General features: G+C 32.9%; 2 protein-coding genes across 9 annotated transcripts in view; one reads left to right on the top strand and one right to left on the bottom strand.

Annotated features, from left to right (window-relative positions):
• The window catches only part of CCDC18 (coiled-coil domain containing 18), a 127,519-nt gene that overhangs the window by 87,691 nt on the left and 25,669 nt on the right, over positions 1–14,159 (bottom strand). For all 8 annotated transcript variants that reach the window (XM_032602757.1, XM_032602733.1, XM_032602709.1 and 5 more), the window contains 5 exons: positions 12,269–12,393; positions 11,250–11,410; positions 4,433–4,653; positions 3,188–3,298; positions 2,584–2,715 (listed from right to left, as the gene is read on the bottom strand). In XM_032602757.1, coding sequence (XP_032458648.1) covers positions 2,584–2,715; positions 3,188–3,298; positions 4,433–4,653; positions 11,250–11,410; positions 12,269–12,393 — 750 coding nt within the window. The remainder of the gene's footprint in view (positions 1–2,583; positions 2,716–3,187; positions 3,299–4,432; positions 4,654–11,249; positions 11,411–12,268; positions 12,394–14,159) is intronic.
• LOC116738889 (cytochrome c oxidase subunit 6C-like) lies at positions 1,102–6,786 on the top strand. The gene is made up of 2 exons (XM_032602787.1): positions 1,102–1,112; positions 6,600–6,786. Exons 1-2 carry the CDS (start codon positions 1,102–1,104, stop codon positions 6,784–6,786), a joined length of 198 nt encoding a protein of 65 aa, XP_032458678.1.

Genomic DNA, 14,159 nt, shown 5'->3' with positions numbered 1-14,159 from the left:
CACTGCAGTGGGCATAGGTTCCATCCTTGGCTGGGGAACTAAGATCCTACATGCCAAGTAGCACGGCCAAAATTTTTTTAAAAAGAGAAAAAAAAAAGTTCGTTGACAGTGCTGTTCAGGTGAGTTCTATATCCTTGCTGAATTTTTAATCTACTTATTCTATCAATTACAGAAAAGAGTAGTGTTGACATCTCCAACTATAATTTTGTATTAATTTCTTTCTCCTTTCAGACCTCTTCACTTTTGCTTCACGTATTTTGAAATTACTTTGTTAGGTACATATCACATTTAGGACTGTTATGTTTTCTTGGTGAATTGAGCCTTTTATCACTACACAATTTTCTATTTTATCCCCGGTAATTTTCTTTGTTCTAAAGTCTACTTTGTTTGATACTTATATTGCCACTCCAGCTTTCTTTTGATTATTGTTTGCCTGGTACATCTTTTTCCATGCTTTTATACTTGACCTATCTACATCTTTATATTTAACATGGACTTCTTAAAGGCAGTATATCTGCGTCTTGTTTTTTTAAATTCAATCTCACAATTTCAATTTTTATTTGGTGTGTTTAGAACAGTTACATCTAAATTAATATCTGAGATGCCTGAATTTAAGCACACACCCCTTTATTAGTTTTCTCTTTGTCTCCTCTATTTTTCATTTCTGTTTCCCCTTTCCAGCCTTCTTTTAAATATATGAATATTTTCAGAATTCTATAATATTTTATTTGTTAGCATATTACTGTATCTGTATAGTTTTTTAGTGGTTGTTCTAGGGATTATAATATACATACAGTAGTCCCCCCTTATCTGTAGTTTCACTTTCCACAGTTTCAGTTACCCACACTCAACTGTAATATGAAAATATTAAATTCCACAAATAAACAATTAATAAGTTTTAAATATCATGCCATTCTGAGTAGCATGATTAAACCCTGAGGAAAACTCTTTCCTGCCCAGGATGTGAATCATCCCTTTGCCCAGCATATCCACACTGTATATGCTACCTGCCATTAGTCACTTAGCAGCCATCTCAGTTATTAGATTGACTGTCATGGTACAGCAGTGCTTGTGTACAAGTAACTCTTAATTTACTAAATAATGGCCCCAGAGTACAAGAGTAGTGATGCTGGCCATTTGGATATTCTCTTACTGTGCCTAACTTATAAATTAAACTTCATCATAGGTATGTATGTATGTATGGAAAAAAACATAGTATTTATTGGGTTTGGTACTATCCACAGTTTCAGGAATCCAGTTGGGATCTTAGAACATATAATCTGTGGATAAAGGGGACCAACTGTTTTTAAATTTTCATAGTTTACTCAGAATTAGATTTTTCCACCTGAAGTGAAATGTACAAACTTTACAAGATTACACCATTCTTATTTTATATTGTAATCACCCAAGGTATTACATCAACATACAATGAAAACCTCACTAGACAATTCTATTCTTTCTTTCAACGGTCATAAATATTACAAAAATCTTAAAAGAATAAATATAGTCCATGGTATGTAACCAAATATTTACTGTTTTTGTTGCTCTTCATCCCTGAGGCTTAAATTTTCCCTCTTATTTCTCTTTTGCCTGAAGAACTTTATCATTTATTTTAGAACAAGTCTGCTCATGACAAGTTCTCTAAATTGCCCTTCATCTAAGAATGTCTTTATATATCCTAAAGAATATTATTGCTGGACATAAAATTCTAGGTTGACAATTTTTCTCTTTCAGCACTTAAAAAAAAAAACAGTTCTTCGGTCTTCTAACCTTCACAGTTTTTGATTTTCTGATGAGAAATCTGCAGTAAATTTTAATCTTTGTTCCTCTATATACAATGTGTTATTTATCTCTGGCTGCTTTCAAGATTTTATCCTCTTTAAGCTTGTTGAATTTGTAAATTTATTTCCCTCACAAATTTGCAAAGTTATCAGTCATAATTCCTTCAAATATTTTTTGTACCAGTCTCATTCTCCTCTTCTCTGGTACTCTGATGACATAAATGCTAGACCTTCTGATATTGTTCAACAGGTCTCTGAGGCTCTGTTCACTTTTTTTCCAAATCTTTTTTTTCTCTCTATTACTCAGACTGAATAATTTCTATTGCTCTACATTTGAAGTTTATATTTGTGTGTTAGCTACATTCTGCTATTAAACCCATCCAAACTATCTATTTTTTATTTGGTCTTGTGCTTCTGGTCTCACAGTTTCTCCTTCACTTTTTTTTGTTTTTTTTTACTCTTCACTTTTAACCCAAGATCAAGAGAGCGTCTCCTCTTAACCAATCTTCAAGCAAATAATATCTCTAGTGGAAAAGAGTCTACAGAATCACTCTTAGCTTGATAATGTCAAAAAGTAATGATCAAAACTGAAATGGCAAGAGTACTAAAGGAGAGAGCATTGTAAAATGATCCAGAAGTAATGTGATTCTAATTATAGTATTTGCCACTAACTTTTCTATGTCTTTGTTTCCTCATCTATTAAAATAAAGAAAGCTGAGCTAGTAATGTTTAAGGTTCTTTTCAGCATTCATATTCTAAATATATATTACGTTTACTTATAAAAACATAATTAATATCTTACTCTTTCAATCTGCTTTTCCATTTCTTTATGCTGGTCAAGATGAATTTTCTTTGCCTTTTCAAAAGCTAAACAAATTTTCTCATGCTCTGTATTGATATTGGTTTCTAGACTTCTAACCTTTTCATTCTTTTCCTAGAAATACAAAAACACTTTAAAAGAACATAATTAAGGAAGAGTTTTACATAAAAGTACATTAGTAAAGCATAAAATTTATCATACTCTAGGTTTCAAAGAATCATAGTAGTTAATATGTCAACTTCAAAAATATTTAAATATTTATAAAAGAGAAAGTGTTTTTTAAAAAATTGTATCAAAATGATAAGATTGTTTAAAAATGCTACAAAGCATATCAAAGAACTACTACCATTTCCTTCAATTCTACTAAAATAAAAATGAGGAACTTTAGATAACGACTTGCCATATTAACTTAAAAATATATAACTTAAAAATACAGAAATAAAAATTGAATAATCTGAAGTTTGGTAGAATTTATATTTTCCTATATGGTACATTTTAGAATAATGATACTAAAACAAACATGCTGTTACAAATTAAGTTCCTTAAAGCCACAGTAAATCTATATCAAAAAAAAGGTAATTTTTACCATAAGTTCCTGTTCTAGTTCCGCATTTTTTGCAGCAATAGAGGAATAAGCAACAATTTTTTCTTCTAGCTGTTTCTCTAGAGTTAAAAGTTGAGAACATTTCTTTGTCATCTGAAAACACATTGAAATAAATAAAAAATTATTTTTTAAAAATAAGTGACAATTCAGAAGAAAAACAGTGAAGGGAAGACCAGAAATATGACATAGCTTATTCCATCTGTGTAATATGTAAGTATTTATTTCAGATCCCTATGTTCAAATAGCATTGCCCCCGAACCCATTTCATAAAAGTAGCTATTAATAAAGACTGAAATTAGTACAATAAAATGTTAACAGTAGTAATTTCTTGTGGTAGAACTATCAATGTTTTATTTTCTTCTTTGTCCCTTTTTGTATTTTCAACGAGACTGTGCTAATATTTTAATTTTTAAAAAGTTATTCATCTCAGTACTTGGCAATTTTCTAAGTAAGCTGATGGCTATAGTTATAGACTGACTAAATCTCCTTTCCATTACTTATTTAAGTTCCTATCCCACAGGTCTTTTCCCTAGTCTTGGCTACAGACTTTAAGATGAAAAATCAGACATTTAAAAAGTACCCTCAGATAGCTGCAGCCTCTGGTTTGAAGGGTGAGTAGAGCATATACACACGTGGACCTGGTCCACAATTACCTAATTCTGTTCTGTCCTCAGTGGAAATGACGATCAGATATTCATAAAACATACTTTATCCCCTTTTCAGAATGTAATCCATAAGATATCTGCATCAGATTCACATGTAATTGTTTAAAAATGCAGATTCCTTTGCATTACTCCATACGTACTAAATCAGAATCACTGGAATAGGACCCAAAACGTGCATGTTTAACAGGCTTTCCAGGTGGTTCTACTGTTTGCTAAAGTTTGAAATCCTCTATTACTACCCCTTTTTTTCCAATTACATAATCCAAATTTTTTACTTGTAAATATGTATTAGCCATATTAACTTATACTTGGAAGAAATAATAGAATGCAGTACAGTTTGTTTCACCAAATTTAGCCACTACAGTATTTTCCTACTTTTAACATATATTAAAACACAGAAGTTTCCAAATATAATTTTAAAAGAAGTTATAACTCATGAGGTACCATTAATTTTTTTTTAGTATATAAATCTGGACTTTAACATACAAGTTTTACAAAAACCCTACAATACTATTTTCTTCTCTCAAAATCCAGTACATATAAATAGCTAATTCAAGCTTACTTCACTTTCAAGTTTGCTAGAGTTTGAAGCTTTCTCTAGCAGCTCCTCTTGAATCAGCTGAAACTGACTAGTTCTGTGGGCCATGTTAACCTTCAAATCAGAATTCTCAGCTTCTATCTGCATCAACTTATCACGTAATTCTTCTATTCCAGAAGCAAGTCTTTGCCTTTCTCTTTCATATTGCTTGTTCACAGTATGTTGATTTTGATCTTTTATACTTTCTGTTAATAAACATAAAAGGAAAATTGTTCTGTATAAAACTTAAAGAATAAAAACCCATTTCAATATTGAAAGATTTAATCATAAGTTTAGTTTCTGATCTAAAGAATACTAAAGCGGATGGAGAATAAAACATACATTAAGGAAAATATAATGAAGGAACATGGTAAGCAAGGTACTTCCTATTATTAAATACATAACAAAGTAGGAATAAGGTCGTCGGACTCACTCACTTTCCTTTTTTTCCACAAAGAGCCCGTCTCCATCTTTAAAAATCCCATTGTTTGGATATAAATAATTGTTTGAAAAAAAAAAACCCAAAACACACAAACATTGTCCTGTCTCCTTAAACCAAAGTTTATCATAAATTTATTTGGATAACTTGAGATCATTAATAATATTTGCTACTGTATATAGATGTAGGTTCAAAAGCCAAAAACAGAGAATCGTTCTTATTCCAAATGAGCTGATGAGAACTCAGTAATGCTTTTTAAAAACACTGAAGGTTATCAGAGGTAGTTGTTTGAATATACCTTTTCTTCATTATAAATGTACACACCTATGCCCACTCAAAGGTAAACAAGCTTTCAGGAGTGCTTTAAAGTAGATGCATAGGGACTTCCCTGGTGGCGCAGTGGATAAGAATCCAACTGCTAATGCAGGGAACAGAGGTTCAATCCCTGGTCCGGGAAGATCCCATATGCCGTGGAGCAACTAAGCCCATGCGCCACAACTACTGAGCTTGTGCTCTAGAGCCCACGAGCCACAACTACTGAGCCTGTGCTCTAGAGCCCACAAGCCACAACTACTGAGCCCACATGCTGCAACTACTGAAACCCATGCTCTGCAACAAGAGAAGCCACTGCAATGAGAAGCCCACACACCGCAATGAAGACTAGACCCCGCTCAACACAACTAGAGAAAGCTCACGCACAGCAACGAAGATCCGACACAGCCATAAATAAATTTAAAAAAATAAATAAAGTAGATGCATAATGTAGATGACTGCCTCAGAATACACAAATGTGGAAACAAGTACAGATGTACTATGTCTTCAAGGACTGCATAAGTAGCCATTTCCCATCAATTCTCCATATCCCTAATGATTCAATTTCTAAGTAATCTATCATTGTCTCTGTTTTTCTGTGACATTAGAGAATATATGATATATACTATCACCACCTCTAAAAACTAGAATTCCCTCTGCTGATCTCATCATTCTCTTCTGTATTCCCTCTAATTACTTAGATATCTAATTTTCTCTGCTGTCATTTCTGCTACTGGCAGCCCATTGTACTTGAAGATAGAGCATGATAAGTTAAAGATGCATATGTTAACCACTAGGGCAACCACTAAAAAAAAAGAGGTATAATTAATTACTCAATTGAGGACATTAAAAAAATGGAATACTATAATTCATTCAAAAGAAGGCAAGAAAGATGAACAAAGGGCAATAGAATAGAAAGCAAACAAATACCAAGATGGTAGATTTAAACCCCAAAAGATCGATAATTACATTAAATGTAAGTAACCTAAACATTCCAGTAAAAGAGTAAAAATCACTGGTTATTAAAGCAAGAACCAATTATATGCTTTCTATTAGAAATTCACTTATATATAAAGATACAGGTTTAAAAGGATGGAAAAAGTTTTACCAGGCAAACACTAATCAACAAAAAGCTGCAGTGATTAACTATCAGATTATGACAGTTGAAAGGAAAAAATAGCATTGTCTAGTGAGGTTTTCAATGTATGCTGGTATAATACACTGGACAATTACAATATAAAATATGGATGGTAAAGAGACCTATAACCTTGTAAAGTTTCTACATTTCACTTCAAGTGGAAAAAATCTTAATTCTGAGTAAACTATCAGAAAGAAATTTACTCCATCAGTCTGGAAGGACGTCATTGTTGAGCTATCAAGAAAAACTACCCTGACTTCCAGTTCTTTGACGAAACCTCAGATGTGTAGCCTTCTGGCCAAGCGCCTGCGATTTCATATTGTTGGAGCGCTCACTGTCTCCCTAGGAGTTGCAACTTTCTGTAAGTTTGCTGTGGCTGAACCAAGAAAGAAGGCATATGCAGATTTCTATAGAAATTATGATTCCATAAAACATTTTGAAGAGATGTGAGGAAGGTTGGTATCTTTCAGAGTGCAAAGTGATTTGGGGATATAAAGAATTTCTTTGGGTTGAGTTCCATGGAAGTTTGTCACTTACCTGTGTTCCTGAACTATGAAACTATGAACTATGAATATCTGGGCTAAGGAATAGTTTCTCTTGATAAATAAACAATTAACCAATTAAAAAAAAAGAGAAATTTAGAGAACAACCCCATTTACAATTGAGTCAAAAAGAATAAAATACTTAGGAAAAAATATAACCAAGTAGGTAAAAGATCAGTATATTGAAAACTACAAGATGTTGATGAAAGAAACTGAAGACACAAATAAATGGAAAGACATCTCATCCTCATGGATTAGAAGAATTAACATTGTAAAACTGTCCATACTACCCAAAGTGACCTACTGATTCAATTCAACCCCTATCAAAATTCCAATGGCATTTTTCACAGAAATTATCAAACAATCCTAAATATCTATATGGAACCACAAACGAGAAAGAAGAACAAAACTGGAGGCATTACACTTCCTGGTTTCAAACTATATTACAAAGTTATAGTAATCAGAAAAAGTATGGTACTGGCATAAAAACAGACACATAGATCAATGGAACAAAATAGAAAGACTATAAATAAATATATGTATATATGGTCAATTAATTTACAAGAAAGGAGTGAAGAGTATTCCATGGGGAAAGGATAGTCCCTTCAATAAATGGTGTCGGGAAAACTGGACAGCAACATACAAAAAAATGAAACTGGACCATTATCTTACACCATACACAAAAATTAACTTAAAATGGATTAAAGACATGAACATAACACCTAAAGCCATAAAACTACTAGGGAAAAAAAAAAACAAAAACAGACTGTAAGCTATTAGACATCAGTCTCAGCAATGATTTTTTTTTTTTTTGGATTTTACACCAAAAGCAAAAACAAATGTGTGGGACTACATCAAACTAAAAATCTCCTGTATAGCAAAAGAAACCATCAATAAAATGAAAAGTCAACCTATGGAATGGGAGAAAATATTTCTAAATCATGTATCTGATAAGAGGTTAATGTTCAAAATATATTTAAAAATTCATATAACTCAACAGCAAAAAAAAAAAAAAAAAGGGAAAAGGATCTGAATAGACATGTTTCCAGACAAGACACCAATGGCCAACAAGGTACATGAAAAGGTGCTTAACAACACTAATCATGGAAATCTAATCAAAACCACAATGAGATATCACCTCACACATGTTAGAAATGCTATTATCAAAAAGACAAGAAATAACAAGGGTTGACAAGAATGTGGAAAAAACGGAACCCTGGTGCCCTGCTAGCAGGAATGTAAACTGGTACAGCTACTGTGGAAAACAGTATGGGGGTTTCTCAAAAATTAAAAACAGAACTACCATATGACCCAGCAATTCCACTTCTGGGTATTTTTCTGAAGAAAACAAAATATTAAATAGAAAAGATATCTGCACTCCCATGTTCATTGCAGCATTATTTACAATAGCCAAAATATGGTAGCAACCTAAGTGCCCATCAATTGATAAATGGATAAAGAAGATGAATATGTAAAATGTATTTATACAATAGAATATTAGTCAGCCATGAAACAGAACGAAATCCTGCCATTTGAAACAACATTGATTGATCTAGATGGTATTATGCTAAGTGAAATAAGCTAGACAAAGACAAATACTGTATGATTTCATTTATATATGGAATCTAAAAAACAAAACAAATGAAGAAACATAACAAAACAGAAACAGACTCATAGATACAGAGAACAAACTGGTGGTTGCAGTTGGGGAAGGGGAAGGAGGAGGAGATAAATAAAATAGGTGAGAGAGATTAAGAGGCACAAACTTTCAGTTACAAAATAAATGAGTCATGGGGATGAAAGGTACAGTATGGGGAATACAGTCAATAATATTGTAATAACATTGTATGGTGACAGATGGTAACTAGACTTATTGTGGTGATTTTGTAATGTCGAATCTTTATGTTGTGCACCTGGAACTAACAGTGTTGTAGGTCAATTATACTTTAATGATAAAGAAAGAAAGAAAAAGAAAGGAAGAAAGGGAAATATTCAAATTTTTAAAAGCAACAAAGAAACAAATAAACAAAACCTAAAGAGTCTTAAAAAGACTACCTAATAACCTAGATAATCATATATAAGGTATTCAAGTGATTTGCTATTAGTACAAATACTGCAAGTTTTCTTCTACACGGTGGTTTCTTCATGTTAATTATTGGCTAAGAACTAAGTATATTAAAAGTAGAAGTGGATCCATAATGTACAACATGATGATAATAAGTTACACTGTTGTATAGTATATTTGAAATTTAAGAGAGTAGATCTTAAAACTTTTCTCCTTTTTTTTTGGTATGTAAATGAGATGACAATGTTAACCAAATTTACTGTGGAAATAACATATGTAAGTCAACTCATTACACTATACACAAACTTACATAATGCTGTATGTCAACTATATCTCAAAAGAAGTGCAAAAAAAAATTTCACCCAATAATTACAGAATACAGAAGTTTTTCAAGTGAATCTGGAATATTCACCAAGATAGACCATATGCTGGCCAATAAACTGAGTCTCAAAATATTTAAAAAATTGAAATCAGGTACATTCATGAATTCATTTGTTTAATGAAACCAACCTAATGTCCACCACTAATAACAGAGATATCTGGAAAATGACTAAATATTTGGAAATAAACACACACAAGAGATATTATATTTTGAACTGAATAAAATAAAAGCATAACATATAAAATTAATGGGATTCAGCTAAAGCATTGCCTAAAGGGAAGTTTGTACCTTTAAGTACTTACATTTGAAAAGAAGAAAGATTTAAAGTCAATAATCTAAGCTTTCACTTTAAGAAAAATTTAAAAAGAAGAGAAAATTAAACCCAAAGTAACTGGGAAGGAGTATATGGATCCTGAGGGAAATGTTATACAGTAGTCCTCCCTTATCCTAGTTTTTGCATTCCATGGTTTCAGTTACCTGCTGTCAACTGAGGCTCGAAAATAATAAATGGAAAATTCCAGAAATAAACAATTCATAAGTTATAAACTGTGTGCTGTTCTGAGTAGTGTGATGAAGTCTCACACTGTCCCCTGCCGTCCAGCTCCGCCCTGCCTAGGATGTGAATAATAATCCCTTTGTCCATGTATCCCACCCGTTAGTCACTTAGTGGCCAACTAGGTTATCAAATCAACTGTTGCAGTATCGCAGTGCATGTGTTCAAGTAATCCTTATTTTACTTAATAATGGTCCCAAAGTGCAGGAGTAGTGATGCTAGCAATTCAAATATAAAAGAAGCCATAACATGCTCCCTTTAAGTGAAAAGGTGAAAGTACTAAACTTAATAAGAAAAAAAGTTGTATGCTGAGGTTGCTAAGATCTACAGTAAGACTCTTCAATCCAGGAAATTGTAAAGAAAAAAGAAATTTGTGCTAGTTTTGCTGTCAAACTGCAAAAGTTATAGCCACAATGTGTGAACATAGAAAAGGTATTAAATTTGTACAATAAGATATTTTGAGGGAGAGAGAGGCCACATTCACATAACTTTTATTATAGTATACTGTTATAATTGTTCTATTTTATTATTATTGTTGTTAATCTCTTACTGTGCTTAAGTTACAAATTAAACTTCATCACAGGCATGTATGTATAGGAAAAAACATAGTAGTACATAGGGTTTCATACTATCTGCAGCTTTAGGCATCCACCGGGGGTCCTGGAATGTATCCTGGGAGGATAGGCAGGGACTACTGCATGTCTTGATTGTGGTGATGGTAACAAGGGTATAACCATATGAAAAAAACAAACATCTGGACTTCCCTGGTGGTGCAGTGGTTAAGAATCCGCCTGGCAATGCAGGGGACACGGGTTCGAGCCCTGGTCCGGGAAGATCCCACATGCCACGAAGCAACTAAGCCCGTATGCCACAACTACTGAGCCTGCACTCTAGAGCCCGCGAGCCACAACTACTGAGCCTGCATGCCACAACTACTGAAGTCCACGAGCCTAGAGCCCATGCTCTGCAACAAGATAAGCCACCACAATGAGAAGACCATGCACCACAACGAAGAGTAGTCCCCACTCACTGCAGCTAGAGAAAGCCCGTGTGCAGTAACGAAGACCCAAGGCAGCCAAAAATAAATAAATAAATTTATTAAAAAAAAAATCTGACAAAAAGCATTGAACTTTTATTTTAAATGGATGCATCTTACTGTAAGTAAATTTTACTTCAAAAATATATTTTTAAAGAATGATGCAAAGTTCAAGAATTTTGAAATAATTTTTACTGTCTTAACACATAAGTAGTAATAACAGATTATCAAGTATGTTTGATAATAGTAACCAGTTGATAATCTGTTTCTTTAAAAAACTATCATAAAGAACTCTGATTACAATTTATAATAAGGATTGAATATAATATACTTACCTACTTGATTACCTCCTAGTTTTACAGGTTCTGTTTCTAAACTATTTAATTTGCCACTTTCTTGGTTGTCATTAGAAGCAATAAGATTGTGAGATAATTGATTAGCAGTCAGGTTTGCCTGAAGCTTTTGAATTTCTGCCTCTTTCATTGCAAGCTTAATCCTGGCACAAAAGAAAATAAACCAAAAATTATTAGAAAGATTCTATAAAAATACCACAAACCATTTTCCCCTTTCAAATTAAAATAATTTTAATTTAAAAAAATTTAAAACTCTGATATTAGTCAACTATTGGCCAAGATACAGAAAGTCTTATATACAACTGATTACATTGTAAACTGGTTCAGCTACTTTAGAAACTTGATAGTATACACCCTATGACCCAGCAATTTTACTTTTAGAAATATCTGCTAGAGAAATTCTTGCATATTGTACAGGAAACGTGTAAGTATGGACTTTGCAGCATTATTTGTAATAGCAGAAAACTAGAAATAAGGCAACTATTGATAAAGGAACAGATAAATTGTGATGTAGTTGTAGGAGAGACTCTTATACAGCTATTAAAACTAAACTAACCACACTAGTCCATCCATTGATCAACCATTCTACCTACCTACCTCGACAAGATGAATTTTAAAAATGATGCTGAGTGAAAAAGCAAAATTACAAAACATATAAAAACAGTATATTTATATATGTGAGTATAAACAAACACAAATGAATTGAAGGATAGATATCCATCTCATGATGGTACATACTTAGGAGGAGAATGGGACTAGTGTTAAGGATCAAAGGGCATTATCTATCCTGTAATGTTTTATTTTTTATTTAAAGAAACAGATTTGAAAAAAATATCAAAAAATGTTAAGAAGAATCAGCTCTTAGTTGTGGAAATATGGATATTTGTTATAATACTCTCTAGACTTTTCTGTATATTTCTCAACTTCTCAACTAAAGATCTTAATTACCAATTTTTAAAACACATCGTATGTGCTAAAACTTCAGCATCTGAAAACCATACCTCAATTCCGAAATCACCATTTTATTTGTCTCACAGCAGCCAATGTAACTGCCTTCCTTGTTTGACAAAATACTCATCTGGTGCTTAGACAGAGATGATTTAAAACCAAACATTTCTCTTTTTAACTGCAAGTTTAAAAACAAACATATATAAACTTACAATATCTATGATACAATTCATTTATTTATTTATTTATGGCTGCGTTGGGTCTTCATTGCTGCACGTGGGCTTTCTCTAGTTGTATTGAGCAGGGGCTACTCTTTGTTGAGGTGAGGGGGCTTCTCATTTGTGGTGGCTTCCCTTGTTGTGGAGCATGGGCTCTAGGCACATGGGCTTCAGTAGTTGTGGTGTGTGGGCTCAGCGGTTGTGGCTCGCAGGCTCTAGAGCCCAGGCTCAGTAGTTGTGGCACACAGGCTTAGTTGCTCCACGGCATGTGGGATCTTCCCGGGCCAGGGATCAAACCTGTGTCCCGTGCACTGGCAGGCAGATTCTTAACCTCTGTGCCACCAGGGAAGTCCGATACAATTATTTTTTATGTAAGTTTGAAAAATTGTGTGAATTTAATAGAAACAATCTAACAGCCATCAACAGAATGTATAAATTCATTATGAAATATTAACATAATGGGAAAACTACAATAGTTAAAATAAATCTGCATTATATAAATCATTATGGAGACATCACATGACACTGAGTGAAAAACAACAGAGGCACATATTGTACTTTCAAAAATGCACTGAACTATATATATATATTTTTCCAGATACATCTGTACGTGGCAATATTTAAAATATGGGCAAGAAGGATACATATGCATTTCAAAATAGTGGCTAGCTCTGAGGAGAGAGGGAGAGAATGGGGATCTAATGAAGTACATACTGAGGCTTTATTTCCCTATAAATTTTTATTCTAAAAATGTCTGAAGTAGATATCACAATATATTTCCCAGATTTAGCAAATGTGCTATATTGGTCTCTTTATGTATTCTGTATGTTCTGAATAATTTAAAAATTAGTTGTGAAAAGGGGCAAGGTAAGCACTTAATGACTACTACCTTCAAACTATAACAAAATCACACTTTTTAGAAATAGACAAATTCACATTTCTAAATCATGTTATATGGGATCAAGCATATATTATCACACCACTTTCAGAATCACATATCAAGTAATTCTTGATATTGAGTCAAAGGAAGTTATCAATTTAAAATGAATGCTACCTGCATTTGATTACTATCAAATTTCAAAAGCAAACAGTACATTAGAAATCTAAGCAAACAGGGACTTCCCTGGTGGTCCAGTGGTTAAGACTCCACATTTCCACTGTAGCGGGCACAGGTTTGATCCCTGGCCTGGGAACAAAGATCCCACATGCTATGTGGCCAAAAAAAAAAAAAAAAATTAAAAAAAACAATCTAAGCAAATAATCAGCATCCCAGGAAAGTAGATATTGCAGGGGGATGGGAACCAAGAATGGTATTTTCTGGTTTTAACTCTGCCACTAGCTAGCTGGACAAATTATTTACTTCCTTGGGTACACTTCTTCACCAATTCAATAAAATGATAATATTGAATTAGATGATTACTAAGGTCCCTTTCAGCTTCATAATTCCATGACAGTTTAAAATTGGTAAAAGTCTACCAGACATCCATATGCGAAACCAATCATGACACATTTATCTTATCTTATCTTTATCTTATCTCCTGATTACACCTTTACTTTGCACCTATGAATAACAAATTTCTGACACAAGTATACTTACTTTCTTCCTAATCTCACTTATAAATATGGTCATATATATAACTCATAGAGAAAAGGTGGCCAGATGCTACCATAAAAACAATTTAATATTCTGTACCATTCTAATAGTATATGAAAAGTTGCTCAACAT

Source organism: Phocoena sinus, chromosome 1 (genome assembly GCF_008692025.1).
Source record: "Phocoena sinus isolate mPhoSin1 chromosome 1, mPhoSin1.pri, whole genome shotgun sequence".
In the NCBI taxonomy this organism is placed as follows: Eukaryota; Metazoa; Chordata; class Mammalia; order Artiodactyla; family Phocoenidae; genus Phocoena; species Phocoena sinus.
Note: the sequence above shows the minus strand (reverse complement) of the source record. Positions and strands in the feature narration are given on the sequence as shown.